Source organism: Varroa jacobsoni, unplaced genomic scaffold, assembly GCF_002532875.2.
Source record: "Varroa jacobsoni isolate VJ856 unplaced genomic scaffold, vjacob_1.0 scaffold_1216, whole genome shotgun sequence".
Lineage (NCBI taxonomy): Eukaryota > Metazoa > Arthropoda > Arachnida > Mesostigmata > Varroidae > Varroa > Varroa jacobsoni.
In genome coordinates, this window is record NW_019214118.1 from 26993 (window position 1) to 42994 (window position 16002).

The 16002-nt window shown below is 39.1% G+C and overlaps 1 protein-coding gene across 7 annotated transcripts; it reads right to left on the minus strand.

Moving 5' to 3' along the window:
• Window positions 1–677: 677 nt before the first annotated feature.
• LOC111267747 (lysine-specific demethylase 9) lies at window positions 678–15965 on the minus strand. 7 transcript variants are annotated; one of them, XM_022846203.2, is made up of 6 exons: window positions 14626–15965; window positions 13017–13495; window positions 5981–6557; window positions 4433–4615; window positions 2784–3821; window positions 678–2498 (listed from the first exon to the last, which is right to left on the minus strand). In XM_022846203.2, the coding sequence occupies exons 2-6, from the start codon at window positions 13270–13272 to the stop codon at window positions 2378–2380; spliced, it is 2175 nt and encodes a 724-aa protein (XP_022701938.1). In that variant the 5' UTR covers window positions 13273–13495; window positions 14626–15965; the 3' UTR covers window positions 678–2377. The 7 variants fall into 7 exon arrangements, with proteins under 7 accessions (XP_022701938.1, XP_022701937.1, XP_022701935.1 ...); XM_022846202.2 differs by having other exon boundaries at window positions 14111–15965; XM_022846200.2 differs by having other exon boundaries at window positions 13017–13735; window positions 14111–15965.
• Window positions 15966–16002: the final 37 nt, after the last annotated feature.

Consider the following 16002-nt stretch of genomic DNA (forward strand, 5'->3'; position numbering starts at 1 on the left):
TCGTTAATAATTATACAAATAGATGCGATAAACTAATTTTCAAGTCCATGCCACTTCCTTGTACATAAGATAAACTTTAATTACATTGTGGCAACTTATGGAAGATGACGATGAACGTATTTAGTATGAGCTGAATAATTACTAAGTATAAACACGATATAGTCATCCTCAATCTTTAGGCGGACGTATTCATCCATTAATGTCATTGTTAAATTGAATCAATGATATGATAATCATGCAAGAATATTTCAAGGAATTTGCGACTCTAGTACTACGACCCATTTCTAAATACCACCATAACAGATTCACGGAGTAAATAAAATGCACAAAGAATAAAAATAAAAAGCAAAACAAAGAAAACAATATAAATTATTTTAATGATTAGGAAAATGTATATATTCAGTTAAGGTCAATCCAAGATAAGTGGTGATAAACATACAAACAAAGTACGTAAACGCTTTGCGAAATCAAAGTATACGATTTTTTCAAAATAATTGCATTATCAACAGATTTTGATCGACCTTGTTCATCATAGCTAAAACAAAAAACTGCCCGCCGGGTTACTGAGAAAAGCCAAATTAATGTATTCTCGTGTTCTTTAACGAATGGCATGCAATTTGTACCCATCCTTTTGAGGGATCTGCTATATATACTTTTTGCAGGAATGACAAATGAAGTGAATAGTAAGTCGTTATTACGAGGCTTATATTTATTATCGTTCACCTGTACATCTTGTTGTGTTTCAATTGACCCAAAATATAATGTATGTATTATTATAACAACAAGTTTCATAATAATTGTTATTCTTAGTATAATTACGATAATCAATACTCTGGTAATTTACACAACAGTAACAGATGGGAGATGTCAAGTACGGGAATATCGCTGTCGAAAAATAAAGAATATTCAAATTAAATGAGAGGGACAGCTTATAAAACTGGAGTAAAAAGTGAGCTTTTCCGGTGCAATTTTTTTGCCAACTTCAAAGTTGCCATGACAATAAGTACTCTGAATGATAATTTTTCCGTTTTGATTTGCTTGTGTCTGTCCATAATGCGTTGCAGCCAATCCTACGTAAAGCACACTGATACAAGACCTTAAAATGCAAATAATAATTATGATAATAATGACAAGTACCAGGGTACACAGGAAGTATTATGAAATAGGGATAGTGGTATACAGAAATTGCATTGCTCGTTGAGACCGAACAGAAAACAACTTAATTTCATGACAGCCAAAATCAATAACAGTAGTAAAAAATAAATAGCCCCGACAGCCCTATGAACGAATGTGGTTGTCTATTAAGTACAAGCTCTGGGATCATGAGTAGATGATCAAACCGGCGGTATTGGGTCAGCTTATGTGAATTTCGAGTGAATATTTTTCTTATTGGTTGGCAGTTGTTGTTGTAGTCCGTAACGAGTTGCAGCTATTTTAATTAACCCTTTACACATATTAACTGTTCAGATATATACCCTTATATATGTATAATGCCAAGATAAAGAAGCAAATCAAAATACATCTGCGGGGAGATTTGCATTTTTTTCTTTTCTCAATCTCAACATATTCTCGTTATTAATAATATTCTTATTTTCACTATGAGTTATAATAATAATTCATATAAATAAATTATAGCCTTTTTTTCGTTCGCTTTCTGTGCTCCCATCTTCCGCTAACTTATTATAGATAATTTTAAAAATTATCTTAATATATCATTATGATTATTATTTCGATTTTTGTTAAACTGTTTTCGTCCATTCACGTGCGTCTACAATAATGGTATATACAGATGCATTACAGATAACAAACTCCGGTTCGTTCCTTCCGGTGGGTATTTTTGCTCTCTTCTCTGATCCGGCTGTGCTCTTCTAGTGTGTCCGGAGAGCCAGCCTCCTGCTTAATCAGCACACATCGCACTTTTGGTTAGCGTCTATTGGATAGCTGTTCAAAGCATATCCGCCACCTTTGTGATTGCGTCTGTGCCACAGAGACGTTTCACACCTCACGCTCCAAATCTAGTATTCTGCGTTTAGCATCAGCGAAGAATTGACAAACAAAAACGGCTGTTACAACCCGCATCGTTCCATTTGCCATTCGCAACCTTATGCGCTCAACGAACCTTGTTTTCCACTTATGTCAATACTTTCCTTTACAAAACGTTGCCGTACTTCTCAAGCATGACGATGCCATAATCATTTGTACGCGCGGTTTGCCTACAATGATTTGCTGGTGTGGCTTTTACTGACGTGTCCTGGATTATCATTAATCGTTGTCAATATTCGCTTTATCGGGCAATTGGATGGTGTTGAATCATGGTGGATAGACTTCGTTAGTTGTCTATGACCGGGATAACAGATTTCTGTCATATTACTGCGCCTCAGGTTGGTAGGCTGTCTTCATCTTGAGTAGCTGTCCTTTTGGCACGCTTTGCGGCGCGATTCTCAGAGTGGTCCGTCGGTAAAGGACGCGCCATTACTCGTGTAGTGGACTTTTCGCTCCTGTAATAAGGAAAATCAATGATTGTGAAAGGATCAGCATAAAACAATATCAACAGACGAAGCAACTGTGCAAGTCTATCGAAAATATCAATTTATTTATGTGTCATTACACATAGTCTGATACATACATGGTTTTCTACAAAGTATTTTTTATGCTGCTTTTAATTAATAACCGGTATAATATCGTTATATCTGTACGTTATATTTCCACACCAAATCCAATTCAATGGATGGCATGGATTTCGATGCATTCGATAACCTATTCACAGTTTATTTGTTACTTACTCTGGATAATATTGTCGTAGTCTAACGTGCCAAGCGATACTGGCAACTGCTGTGACTGTACGAAATTGATGAATGATGTTTCGCGGCAAGAAATAAATATCGTTGTCGCACAGATTCACTCTCGCGTATCGAACGCCCTCTCTTCGCAGATGGTTTAGCTTGGCGTCTTCTACCCATTGGATACACTGAGACACCGGGGGTTCATGCAGGTCCAGCTGTAGCTTCTCGACAAGTGAAGGATAGTCGGCAGCATGAAAAGCAACCACGTCTTTCGTGACACGGTTACACCATCGTTCCCCGTTGACAGCTTTGAGTATGCCGACGGCTGCCGTTGTCATACGGTCTAGACCTTGGCCTACCTGATCCGCATGTGCACGAGTGCGGTCCTCAAAGAGGAACTCACGAGGCTCAGATAATCGTAGAGGTTGATAATGCAGGCTCTTTAGTTCTTTTCGGGCTGATTTCATCGGCGAGCCCTTGATCTCATTCATAGGCACCATCTGTTCTCCCGGCCGAACCCAAACGATGGGGCCGTCGCTACTCTGCTGAGGATCGAAGTGTTCGACTGAGAGAGAACCCCATGGCATTGTGGACTTTAGAAAGGGGCTGCGCTCAAGTAGTGATAAAAAATCTGGAAAGTATCCACCTGATTCCTCTTGCGCGGTTCCGACCACGGAGATCTGATGCAGAGGACCTGCTCGGTAGGTCCCACAGCTGTACGTTCTGTCGACAAGATCTTTGAATTCGCGCATAGTTGTCGTCTCTATATCACTATTTCTGCCAAGAATTCCACACTTGACCGCCATTGTGGGTTGGTTATCCGCAAAATACTGGACTAGGTCCGGGAGATAAGCGGCTCCGTTGTGGATGACCGAGAGTACATATTTGGCGGTTCCTTGGGGGCTTTCCCGAAACGTTTCCCGAAGGTAGTCTTTGACTAACCGATGCATGTCGTCTTCGTTCAGGTGCTTGATTTCATCCAAATATAGGTGAAGAATATCAGCTCCGCCGTTGCAATGGCGTTCGCGACGAAAAAATCTGGAAAACACGTATGGCGTTAGTTAATAATCTATCATATGCGTAGTGCATGTGGTGTATCAGTGGTTTTAGAAATGGTGAAATTTGAATTTCCCTGTTAATAAAAAGTTGTGACATTGAAAGGCTTGTTTGTGGTTATCCACTTCCATTTTAGCGAATGTATTAAAGGTACTGAGTCCTAGTTGAATATTCAACAGGTAATTAATAATTATCTTTGAAAAGTGTAATCATGATCACATGCATTTGGCATCACCTCATTAACTAGAATTGACATTACAATGGAAACTGAACCATTGGACTTATTACGAATACTACATGAATTTATCATTTATTCGAGTGGCTTTTTGTTTCAGTTTCAAATCATAATCGAGTAAGCACTCGAACAATGTATGTTCATGAAACCATTCCATAACAATAGATTAATCAAAAACAGTATATTGATTGCAAGAATACGATTCTTTCCGCGTGCATTCATAGGGAGCTCTGACAAGTCTTCCTAATTTTAATCAATTTGGTTCTCTCATTCATCTGTCACCTCACATTAGATCTTAAGTCCGTTAGAGGGTTTTATGGACTTGTTAAACAATTCGCAATCTATCACGAGTGCTCACCTTCCAAATTTATAATGCTCAAATTCGACCGTCTCCGGAAATCTCGGGGTCTGAAGTCCTTTATCATTCACTCCGAGTACAAGAGTACTTGTTCGTTCACGTTTACACTGAACGCTACAGTTTCGCATCTTTGCAGTTCTACGCTTACATCGAGAACAGCGAACTCCGCCATCTCGTGAAGACCTGAAGCAAACATGTCGGCATTGAGTTCCTGTTTGGCTTTTGAATGATTGTAAAGATAGTGCTACATGGCATATTGGCTAAGCAATAATACAAAAAAAAAGTACGCGTAACCTGTATTTAAAAGCACATATATAGTCAACGAAAGTAAAAAATCTTACCCCCTTCAACCTGCAACGTAATACTCATATAATAATTAGAAGAAATTGTACGTACTATAATGAGTGGTTACTTTCGGTAACGGTGCACAGGTGTAAAAGTTAATTTGTAACACATTTCACTAGGCATCATTGACAGCCGGTTAGATCAAATTATAAGTAGAAACATAAATGCCCATTTGTACTATTGTAATATTGCTTGTAATTCTGCTTATACTTACCGCAAAAAATAAGTTTTTTTTTTTTTTTAATGAAATCTTAGATATTTAAGGGATTTAAATTAAAATTCTATGGAAATTGACTGTCCTTTTATTTGAGTTGTTCAGAAAATCACTAATTTTCTAAAAAACGCCGAGGATGCTCTCAGATAGCGTTAAATATAAGAATAGGTACAGCCACTCTAATGACTTATATTCATTTCGTCGAAAATAGGATTTGTCCTATACAGCTAAGCTGATTCCTATTATTTATTGAGCAACTGTCTCAAGGGGTCGATTTTAGTATGTACAAAACAGTCGATTTAGGTCTTAGGCGCTGTTTTTTTCTAGTATTTCTAGTAGAAAATCTAGTATTTCATACTCGATCTCGTCGATAGACCAACTACAGTTGCAAATTTGTGCCTTTTTTTTCCAGACCGAAATTAGGCTGGCATAGGCGATAACTCGTTGTAATTACCAAAGGGAGAGATTTTCAAAGTCATTAGCTAAGTCTTATTTTCATAAAACTCTGCTTTTGGGTACACTTTTTCTATGTCTTCGCAATTGAAGTAAACTAGCTTGGACTGTTCAGGGAATCATCTGACAACCGTAGGCGCACACGTTTGTCTCCCGCATTCCGTCTCTCTCACATCTTTGGAAACGTTTTTAAATACGCTATACTCTTTTATAAAAAGACGCGAAGTTTTCTAAACATAGAAAAATTTGAAAATTTTCCAGTCATTTGATTGTGTCCCACAGAGGCCCTAAAATATTTTCTACTTAATTCTGTACGAGATCCCACTGCATCGCAACGGTATACGAAGTGTTGCTGTTTCAACATTAACGTTCAGGAATGTTGAACATTTTAGGAAAAGTTTCTTTAACACTTCTAAAGCGATCGCTCTTCGAAGCATTGGATCTTTAATGGAAGTAATGTTATGACAAGAAAATACATGTCCTGTAATCGGAAGTAATCATCAATTTTAACCAATGATTTTATAATAAGCACTTACCTACTATCCCTTTGTCTATTTTCGTCTTTCTGATCAGTTCTTGATCTGTCTGAGCTCCGGCGTTTATCGTTGCGATGGTCCCGATGATCGCTGTCGTGTGACTTGCCTTCGTGTCTTTTCGATTCGTGCTTTTCATCCTTCGAAGAATCTTGATTATGACGTAGGTGATGTGATGACGAGTGATGATTCCCGTGGTGATGATGATGATGATGACCGTTGTTGCCGTGATGAGGGTAGTAACTACTGTTCGAGTTTATGTTCACGTTTACGTTACTATCCTGTTGAGATGTTTTACACACTGAGACCAGTTCTTTGACCAACGATTGCTGCGGGTCTGGTTCTGGCTGTTGTTGTTTCAGCTGCAAATTCTGTTGCGCTACTGGAGCAGCTGGTTGAAGAGAAGGTTCTGTTTTTACGCCTTGCTCGAGCTGTCCGTGGTTGCATTGGACGTTTGGTTGAGACTGTGGTTCAATTTTCGTTTCAGCACTTAGCATCTGCAGCTCCGGAAGCTTGACGTCAACTTCGATGTTGTCCATAGTAGGTTGCATCATCGAGTTAGCAGGGGATGCAATAACTTCTGTGGGAAGAAACACGCACACACATACAGACATAAAACGAAAAAGCCGACAGGCTTAATTGGCTCTGGTTAAAACTTTCAGTGCACGTTTTATTATTACTATTATATATCTGCATAAAAGCAATATGTTACAGTAATCAGTAACCATCAAAAAGGGTAACATGGTACTATATGAATTGGGAAAGCAGGTTCTTCGGGTTTGTTTTCAGTGTGTATCGTTACGACATGGAGGAAATCGATCTTCACTTGAAATCATTAAATGCGTTACAATAACAAGTTATAGTATACTATTGTAATTGTAATCACCCACACGTAGTACCCTATATGTATGTCACCTTCAGACAAATCATCTTCTTTAGAGGTTGTTGTATTAATTTTTGCAACGCATTGCAGATGTTGTATTTCGGAAATATTCGTGTGCGAAGTGCATAACAGTTTGTCCGTTTGTGAAGCTCTTTTCAAAAGAAGAAAACATATTCCTGTTAAACTATTTTTAACATTTAAACATTTTCTCGGGTCTTTGAACTACAAAATTAAAAGAACTAGTAAAAAAATATCTGGGTACATAATCATTTCTCGTCAAGCCTGGTTGGATTATTTTTGAACCGGCTTTTGTCAATCCAAACTAGATGTTCTCGCAGTAAAAAGATAGGGCGCAGTACAATAAACCAAAGGCTTACAAGTTAGAGACGTCGGAGTAAATAATATCATATTTTTCAAAATTACTTCTTAGCAGAATATGAAGCTCTTGTAAACGTGAGCAATGGTCTTGGATACAATTGAGGTCATAAGTAAAGAAAAAAAATTACTAACAGTATGCACACGACGCTTATCGTAGTCATAAGGTAAAGCAATTACCGAGCCTAAATTTTCGAAATTATTTGCGTATTCACCGGTCTAATTCAAAGATTATAATGGTGTAAAACAGATTTCAAAACTACTCAATAATGAGCCCAAGTATTAGTGAAAAGAAGCAGAAATCTTAATACATTTTGAAAGATTATGAATTTACTCTCTGTTAAGAAGCATCGGTAGAACACTGGGATTCTCCCTCGACGATTTGTTCCACTTTTCTAACGCCTTTAAGAAAGAATACGGCATTGCCTCAGAGTGCGAAATAACACAATCGAGTATGATCAGGCGTTAGATGGGAGACACTGTCAAGGGCTATTTCATATCAAATGGTCCTTGTTTCACTTCAATATTTTTTTGCTAATGTTTTCAATAAATAGCTACGCAAACTAATTTAATTTGGTTCGTAAGTAAATAATAGTACTCCGATTGTAAGCTACAGATTCAACGTAAGCTCAAATAGAGCTGGCGTTGCTTCATATTGGCCATTTGAGAAGCCAGCCATAGCACACGTTTTCGATGTACAGCTCGTCTGAACTATTGTAAGTAATGTACCGCTAGTTTGAATACGAATCGGACAAAAGGATATATGAAATAACTAGAATGTCAGCGATTGTTCTGACAATAGCAACCGGACATGTATTTATAAACAATGCAAGTTTGATTTCGTTCAAGAACAAAGCATTCAAAAATATAGCAATTTCAGCTTTGGTGAGAGCTTAACCGTGACTGAAGTAAAATATGGATAGTGGTATTATATAAGTCAACTTATTTATGTAAAATGCATGCTTAATACGTGTGCTTTTTGTCGGAAGGTCCTTTTATAGAAAGACAACGTATTCCATGTATAGAGCTATAATAAGTTTACAACTTTAATGAGTAATCTCAATAGTTATTAGAACAATCAGATCATTTCTGTAGACTTATATGATTCTTTCTGAAAACAAAATGTTACTCCACCGTATAATTAATAGGTCCACAGCACAATATCAAGTCAAAAAAAATATTTGCGCTGTTGGCTAGGAAATCATTGATTTAACAATCTACCTAGCTGTCTACCTTAAATAATGAATCGCTTGTGCTACTGATATGTTTATTTTGTTTTTTGCCGAAAAGCAGACCAGATATTTTTAAAAATTATAGGTTCAATTACATTGCCTATGCGTTCAGCAGGCTGTCGTTGTAGTGACTAGCGGCTACTGAGGTGTAGCAACAAAGTGACCTGCTGTAAGCGTTGTACATTGTCTAGACTAAAATGAGTAAGTATAGGATTAGTAGAACTGTAAAAATTGCATGCGGTATAAGACGGTAAGAACGCACAAAAAATTGTATTACAGACATGCACCTATAGGTAGCGGTATCGAATTGATAAAAAGTTACATGTTGAATAATGTGTAACCATTTGAATATTTGTAATTGGTACCTATATTTCGCTCATGCCCGAATACATACATGTATCGACGCGATCTGCGTAAAGCATTTACAAAAATACACTTCGTTTAACGAAATTAAAAGGTATCTTACTATGCATGTCGCCATAGTTTAATTTACGATATTCCGCAAGCACTTAATTCGACAAAAAATAGCTTCTTATATACTACTTATTTGCAACTAGATCTTTCCTTTAAGCGTTGAATTGTAAGTCTGTTTAAATGAATACTATTTGCTGCGTAAATTATACGCGCAATTGTTTGAACACTTAACAGAGAGCATCTAGTATCAAATCGAGTTGAGCCGAGCGTTGTTATCTCTGCTCGCCAAAACCTTATTTCCGATTTTCATAGTCGTGACCACATACTTGCTAACTGGTTATTTTCTAATCATTCATGGCCATATGCTAAAACAATTAATCAAACGTTCTGCGTGTAGTTAAGTGGGAGGGAGGTATTGTCTACAAAATCCTATGAAGTTATCTTACTAAACATATGTACGAAAACGAAATTGAGCAGACGTTTAATCTGCGAAGGTCACTGGAGGGAGTTTGTCTATTGACTACATTAATCGCAAACAGATGGCTCTTGAACTAGCCCCGCTTTAAAGAAGCACGAATTATTACAGGCTGTCTCAAATACCACAGTTTAACATACTGGATTCAGTGATATAAGCACACACATTTCGAATACGATAGCGTACTTTCTAGGTGGCTGAGCTTCGATGAGTACATAAAACCGCATTGTCAATAAACCTACGAAATAAAATAACCTCTCAACGTAATCTTAACTGGATTAGTATTGCGTGGCACTTGCATTATTCTATCTTTATGAAAAACACATCTGTCAAGTGAGCTTAGCAGCAAGCGGAAAATAGGACAGTGATCCCACAATTGCGGCAATCAGGCCGTCGTAACGGCCATAACATAGATAGATAATCAGAAAATTGAATACTGCAGTATTCAAAACTGCAGTGGAAATAGGTATGTAATAATGGATCACGTTTATTAATTGCATGAAATATTACTGACTCGTTAGATAGATCACCGAAATAGAGAGCCCAGATTTACCCAAAAGGATCTTCGCAAAGAATTCGAGAGAGAGTAACCAATACTTTTTTTTAAAGTTAACACACTTCTTTGACCCGTCCTTTCAGGTATAGGTGAATCACTTTTTTGATTTAAAAAGTTTACTCATTAACTACATTTTGCTATTCACTTCCCATAGCAAGGAGTAAATTGGTGTACATTTTTTTGTCTGAATGTCGCTTCATTACATTTACGACGACAAAGCTGACAAACCTTTGTTCAGACAACGAAAGTATTGGTACCTTGCAAGAAGGTGGTTGTGTCTCCCGATTTGGACGATGGCAATAGTTGATTGTAATTACCACCAAACAGGGCAATTCACCTGTTTGTCCAGTTCTTCTTTTTGTACTATTTAACGCAAGCAACATAGAGTGTAAAAAAAATGTTCCGAGAGGTATTTATCACTCAATTTGTTCTAATTTGTCAATCTGGTTCGATAAACCCGCTCCGATCACATAAATATATCAGACGCGAAGCCTCTAAGTAGTCCTCCTGTTCTAGTAACATTCCTTTTGTACAAGATCTGCGTGAAATGAAAGAGGTTCATTTATCCGATAATATTTGTCTCCTGGATTTCTGTCTTCTTCACATTTAGCGCCACATTGTTTCACTTAGAGTAATCGGGCAGACAGCTGAGTGAATATGGTTGTACTATTGATTTCTTAGTAAACTATTTCCCTAATGAAAAAGCCGTGTAGTTTTAATAGTAGCTTTCATAAATTCTTCTGCTCATGATGATTTCTAATAGACTTTGCAACAAGTTACATCTTTTGTTAAAAGCATTAAACTTTTTACGGTGTTATTTTTTTTACACTTCTATTAATTGCCTATGAAACGGTAATTGAAATCGTATCGCTGATAAAGCTTATGGTTAATATAACCGAGCATACTAAATACATGATTAGAGTTTCATGCCAAGTACTACCGTGAATTCACCATTCATATAACTAACTATAACAGTGACTGCGAGGTGCTACTTACGTAAGTTAACTGAAATAACAGTGTTTTGGTGAACCACCTGTATTACGCTCGTCGTACAATAAAATATGCTAAATTAACAAAATTTAATTGCTACAAGTAATCAAATGAGTTGTTAGAATCAAGAAAAAATAAAAGCCGATTTTTTTTAACACACATTTAAAAACACTGATCCAGGTACATTTATATACTAAGTTCGAGTACGATAGAAAAAAAACAAGCGTTATTCATTTTCTATCATTATTACAACACACTTCAGGAGCATAGGTTTATGAGGATAAAACATAATACATAGCCATCACGGGCACTTCTGTTGCGTATCTTTCTTTCGCGTGGATACCAAAAATAATTTATTTGGGATTTTTCTGAGTGTAGAATAACATACTACTGATGCCTTAAAGTCGAATCGAAATCAATGAAATCATATTGAGCTAGGAAACGACAGAAGACTATGAGGGCAAGTATTATTTTTCAGCAGACGTATTAATCTAAAAGTCACCATTGTAAAAATTTTTAACTAATTACAATACAGTTACAATTATAACGTCTACCGTATAATTCGTCCGTGCTTACTAACCTATTAATTGCATAATAATTAATTAGTTCCTATGATACATGATAAACGGCAGCATAGTAAAATGCGTGACATGATGAAGGATGTCAATCCAGTGTTAATTACATGAGGCTGTAATCCTAACGACTATGAAAGTAACATCTATGAAGAAAAACGTCATAATCAGAGAAAAGCATAACCTGTCTCAGTTATTGTGCGCTTTTCATTTTTAAGATTATCCTTGAAAGAAGGTTATTTTTTCCAAAATAATTACTACACAAAATAATTACTTGCATCTTTTTTACTCAGGACTTAAAGACGAATTAGTTTCTCAGGGAGCTCACAATCATGCGTAACCCTCCCGGACGGAAACAAACTCTGCACACAAATCCCGTCACAGATCTTTCCATATAGGATATTTTCTAATCTGTGGTGGCATCATAGAAGCAGGCTGACTTGTAAAAAGGCCCAAAACGAAATAAGATAAAACAATCCGCATCTAACTGCCTCTCCCATAACAAAGACAGTAAACCTTTATGAGACTTTCCTTTTAAGCAGAGTAACGTATGTATATATATATATGTATACACATCTGTTATTTTATACCCAAATGTAATTCTGCTATATATATATATATATATCAGTATTCACATACGGAAGTCAGAATCGACGTAGGTATAATATGGCGTGTAGATCGTAGAAACCACGGGCAAGTATGATGTCGACTGTCAATTCAATCGCGTATGGAGATTACTGCTATTACTATTCGGGTGGCCTTCAGTCACTCTCATCTTATTTTGTAGAATGTCTATCAGCGTCGCAACAGGCACAAATGTACCAATAGCAAGCGTCACGGAATTATGCGTCTTATTTCACCGCAGTTTAATTCAGACTGCAGCCGCGTGTCGACTTGTCCCATGCGTCTATGTGTATATGAATCCCTTGTGTCCAGTAACGTCGCAATTACGCCAAGTCGTACTATTTTATTGTATGCAGATGCTGTTATATATACACGTATACAATAATAGGCATGTGCCAATATGGCCTTCACCCACAATTTTAGACAGAAACTCTTATACTGATATATTCTTAGGATGCTTTCATTGTTATGACCATGTAAATAAATGAAGACGCCAACGTTGCTACTTCTGTCATTACTATTATAGATGTCACACTAGTTCGTAATGTCACTTCAGTCAATACGAGGATGATTTTAATGACTTCTGAACGTCTGCCTATTAAAACTCTTAGTTCGTCATCTAACAACTGTACTCATGTAACTTCAGAGGCATTTTTCGACAAACGAAGGTCTATGTTATGCAGAGGCAGCTCCTTCTTTCTTGAGAACTGCTCAAGAATTTCGGACATTTGCTTGGTAAAAGCTAGGCGTAATAAAAGTAACTTTACAAAAAAAAAAGTTACAAAGAAAAACTAAAAATTATCAGCCCTCCTTTTCCTCGTTTGGATTTACTTCTTGCTCGTTTATTTATTACTTCTTGTCTGAATGTGTTTATTATTTGCTCATTTATATTTATCATTGTTTGAAGCAACTACTTACGAGAAAGGTGTTCTACGACGTTCAGACTATCCGAATATGCGTTTAACGAATGCGAATGCTGTACAGATGCCGTTGTTACAGTGGGAATCAGTCCCGTGGCGCCGACAGCTCCAGTTGAATTTGTTTGCGCCGGTGGAACTGACACAACTCCATTACCGCCGCCACCACCTGCTCCGACTCCAGCCCCAGTTGTTCCATTGCCGCAGAGGATCATCTCTCTCGCCTCGGAACTCAATTTTTGTTCCATTTCGCCCATCGTCCCCAATTTACTGAACTAATCATCGGCAGCACTGAGCCCCAGTCCGGTCGAGAAAGTGCGCGCGATATCGATTCATCGTCCCCAATGCAATGAAGATGACGATGAGTTTCTGCATCCGATAAGGTAACTGTACATAATAAATAGTGTATACAATTTGCTTCTGTTGTGATGAGTAGAGACGTAATGGCGTGACGCTTGCAGAACAGGTTGGCAGAATGGGCTGACACAAGAACAAGGGTGACTTTAAACGATTAGTATCGGGGTCTTGCTTAAGTGCGAAAATCTTGTTCTCTTTTCGTTTGCTTTTACAGCGACGCCGAGCTATTAGATAGGCATAGAGACACACAGGAAATCCCGCGCGTTTGTGACGCCAGACGAAAAAGGCGTTTACCAATGTTACGGGTGGGGCACGAATCTTTTACGTTGGCTCTATGGATGAATAAGGTACTGAGGCTACACCCTTCGAAAACAAAGAAGGTGATCGTATTTTTATTCTCTTTCGATCCGGTTCTGTATTGACAATTTTACAGTAGTTCTCATTTAACTATTAATAAATACACACGAAAGTATAGGAGTAAGAAACGCTTAAAATGTCAGAACATGGCAAGAGGGTTATCACGGAGAAATACAGTTACCCTTCGATAATGGTTTGAACATATACATACACACACACACACACACACACACACACACACACACACTCACACAGACGGTTATAACGAATGAATTAAGGGTACGGATCACCAGATTATAAGAATTACGTAGCGAAACAAAAAGTGCTGTTCCCCAGCATAAAACTTCACTTCGTTTATTCGCTTTTCACAAAACCACTTACGATGAGCCGAGGTGTACACAGTATGTCTCTAAAAATGACGACTACTACAGAAGGTTCGGTATTTAAACCACGCAACGTTTCGGAGCTGTTGGTTATTGTGTTGTTCAGCGCATTTTTACTATTGACAATCGTCACTTTCAAGTTGAGATACAGTTCCTGTCGCTATCAGTGTTGATTCAGTTTTTATTGCGGTTTGCTCGCTGAAAGGCGTATTGCCCAGGTGCAGTGAGCGATGCAGTGCGAGATTCTTGGGTTTCTTTTCGACACACCTAAATATCCCTCAGCCACACTTCAGCCCTTATGTGTCAAAAAAAAAGCTAGAGCAACGCAAATGCGTGAGTAACATGGACCCGCACGCACATAGACACTTACGTTACATTTGATACGATCTCCGGTTAAGTAAACAACACCGTTGCGTAGATAATTTAGGATGGTATATCAGGTGTACACACTCCCGATTTATCGAGACTGCATCATTTTGCTAATGATAAATAACGCTGGATAGTTAATAGTACCTGTGTCGCGATTCATCGAGAGCGAACAGTATTACGGTCAGGTTAGATAATAATATTATGATAGATGGACACAACTGATCGGCGAGCTTCTTAACGCATCCGAAAACGGATTATTTCTCGTTCACAATTGCGACGCGAGCCGCTTGGCCGCACCGGCACAAACAACAACAACAACAACACCAACAACAAGCGCTAATTTTTCGAGGCTACAACCGACATCTAAGCAGTTTGCTTTCTCTGTATTTTCATACGGATTACACACCAACATCATCAAGCCACCTTCACACCGCGGTCGTTTCACAGCGCTATTCACCCAGCCGCTGCTATATACTCATCATCATCATCAACAACACCATCATCGCCATCAGCAGCAGTAGCATTACAATCATCATCATCATTGTCGTAGTCGTCATCATCGGCGGCGGCGGCGGCGGCGGCGGCGGCGGCGGTGGTGGTGGCGGCAGCAGCAGCAGCCCAACATAAGCGACCGTCACCTACCACAGCTCACACCCGTAGTGAGCAACGTTTCTGTTTCCGAAGCCGCCAGGCCGTTCACAATCCGATCCAGAACAACTACGACGACGGCGGCGGCGGCGGCTCTAGCAGCAGCAGCAGCAGCAGCAGCAACAGCAGAACTCTCCAACAAACAAACACAACGGTACGTAGTCAACACTACCGCCAGCTGCTGCTGCAACAGCTATTCAACCAGAAGATAAAACAGGATACAGCTCAGCCAGCAGCGCGGGGAGAAAGCGGCCAGCAAGCCAGTTCAACCCAGTCGTTGCTAGCAAGTCACGCACACGTAACACATAGTCACTAGTTTTCCACCATCAGCACAACTAATAATAATAGTATTGGTTGGCCCACAACACCGTGCTGCTGCCTGCTGCTATTGTTAGTGAAGAATACAGCATTACAGGCCGCTCCCGCTGCTGCTGCTGCGGCGGTAGCAGCAGTAGCGGTAAGACGACGACCTGCGACGACGACGACGACGACGACGATGACGACGACGACGACGACGACGACGACGACGACGACGGCGACGGCGGCGGCGGCGACGACAGTCAGCCGCTATAGTCACGACGTTGGTCCACTCCGCTGCGGCTGTTGCCGAAGAGATCAACCAGTGAAAGAGAAGATCAGCCTACCCTCCAACTGGCCGCACACGCCACAGGCAACCGATCTACTGTAAGAGCGAGCGGATGAGCGAATCGCAACTGCTGCCACTGCTCTTGCTGGACATGGAGGCGCTGGTGGTCGGCGGCGCTGACCAAGCGGCAGCTGTTTACTGCAGTAGAGTACTCTAGCGGCTCCGACGGCGGCGGCGGCGGCAGCAGAAGAAACAGCAGAAAGAGCAAACCCAGAACAACGCAGGGC

What these genes read in the sequence shown, in the direction of transcription:
- LOC111267747 (XM_022846203.2), bottom strand. Translation starts at nt 13,272, where the DNA reads ATGGGCGAAATGGAACAAAAATTGAGTTCCGAGGCGAGAGAGATGATC. An exon ending in GAGCATTATAAATTTGGAAG is followed by an intron (nt 3,822 to 4,432) that starts GTGAGCACTCGT and finishes CGTGTTTTCCAG; the next exon opens with ATTTTTTCGTCGCGAACGCC. An exon ending in CTACGACAATATTATCCAGA is followed by an intron (nt 2,499 to 2,783) that starts GTAAGTAACAAA and finishes TCCTTATTACAG; the next exon opens with GAGCGAAAAGTCCACTACAC.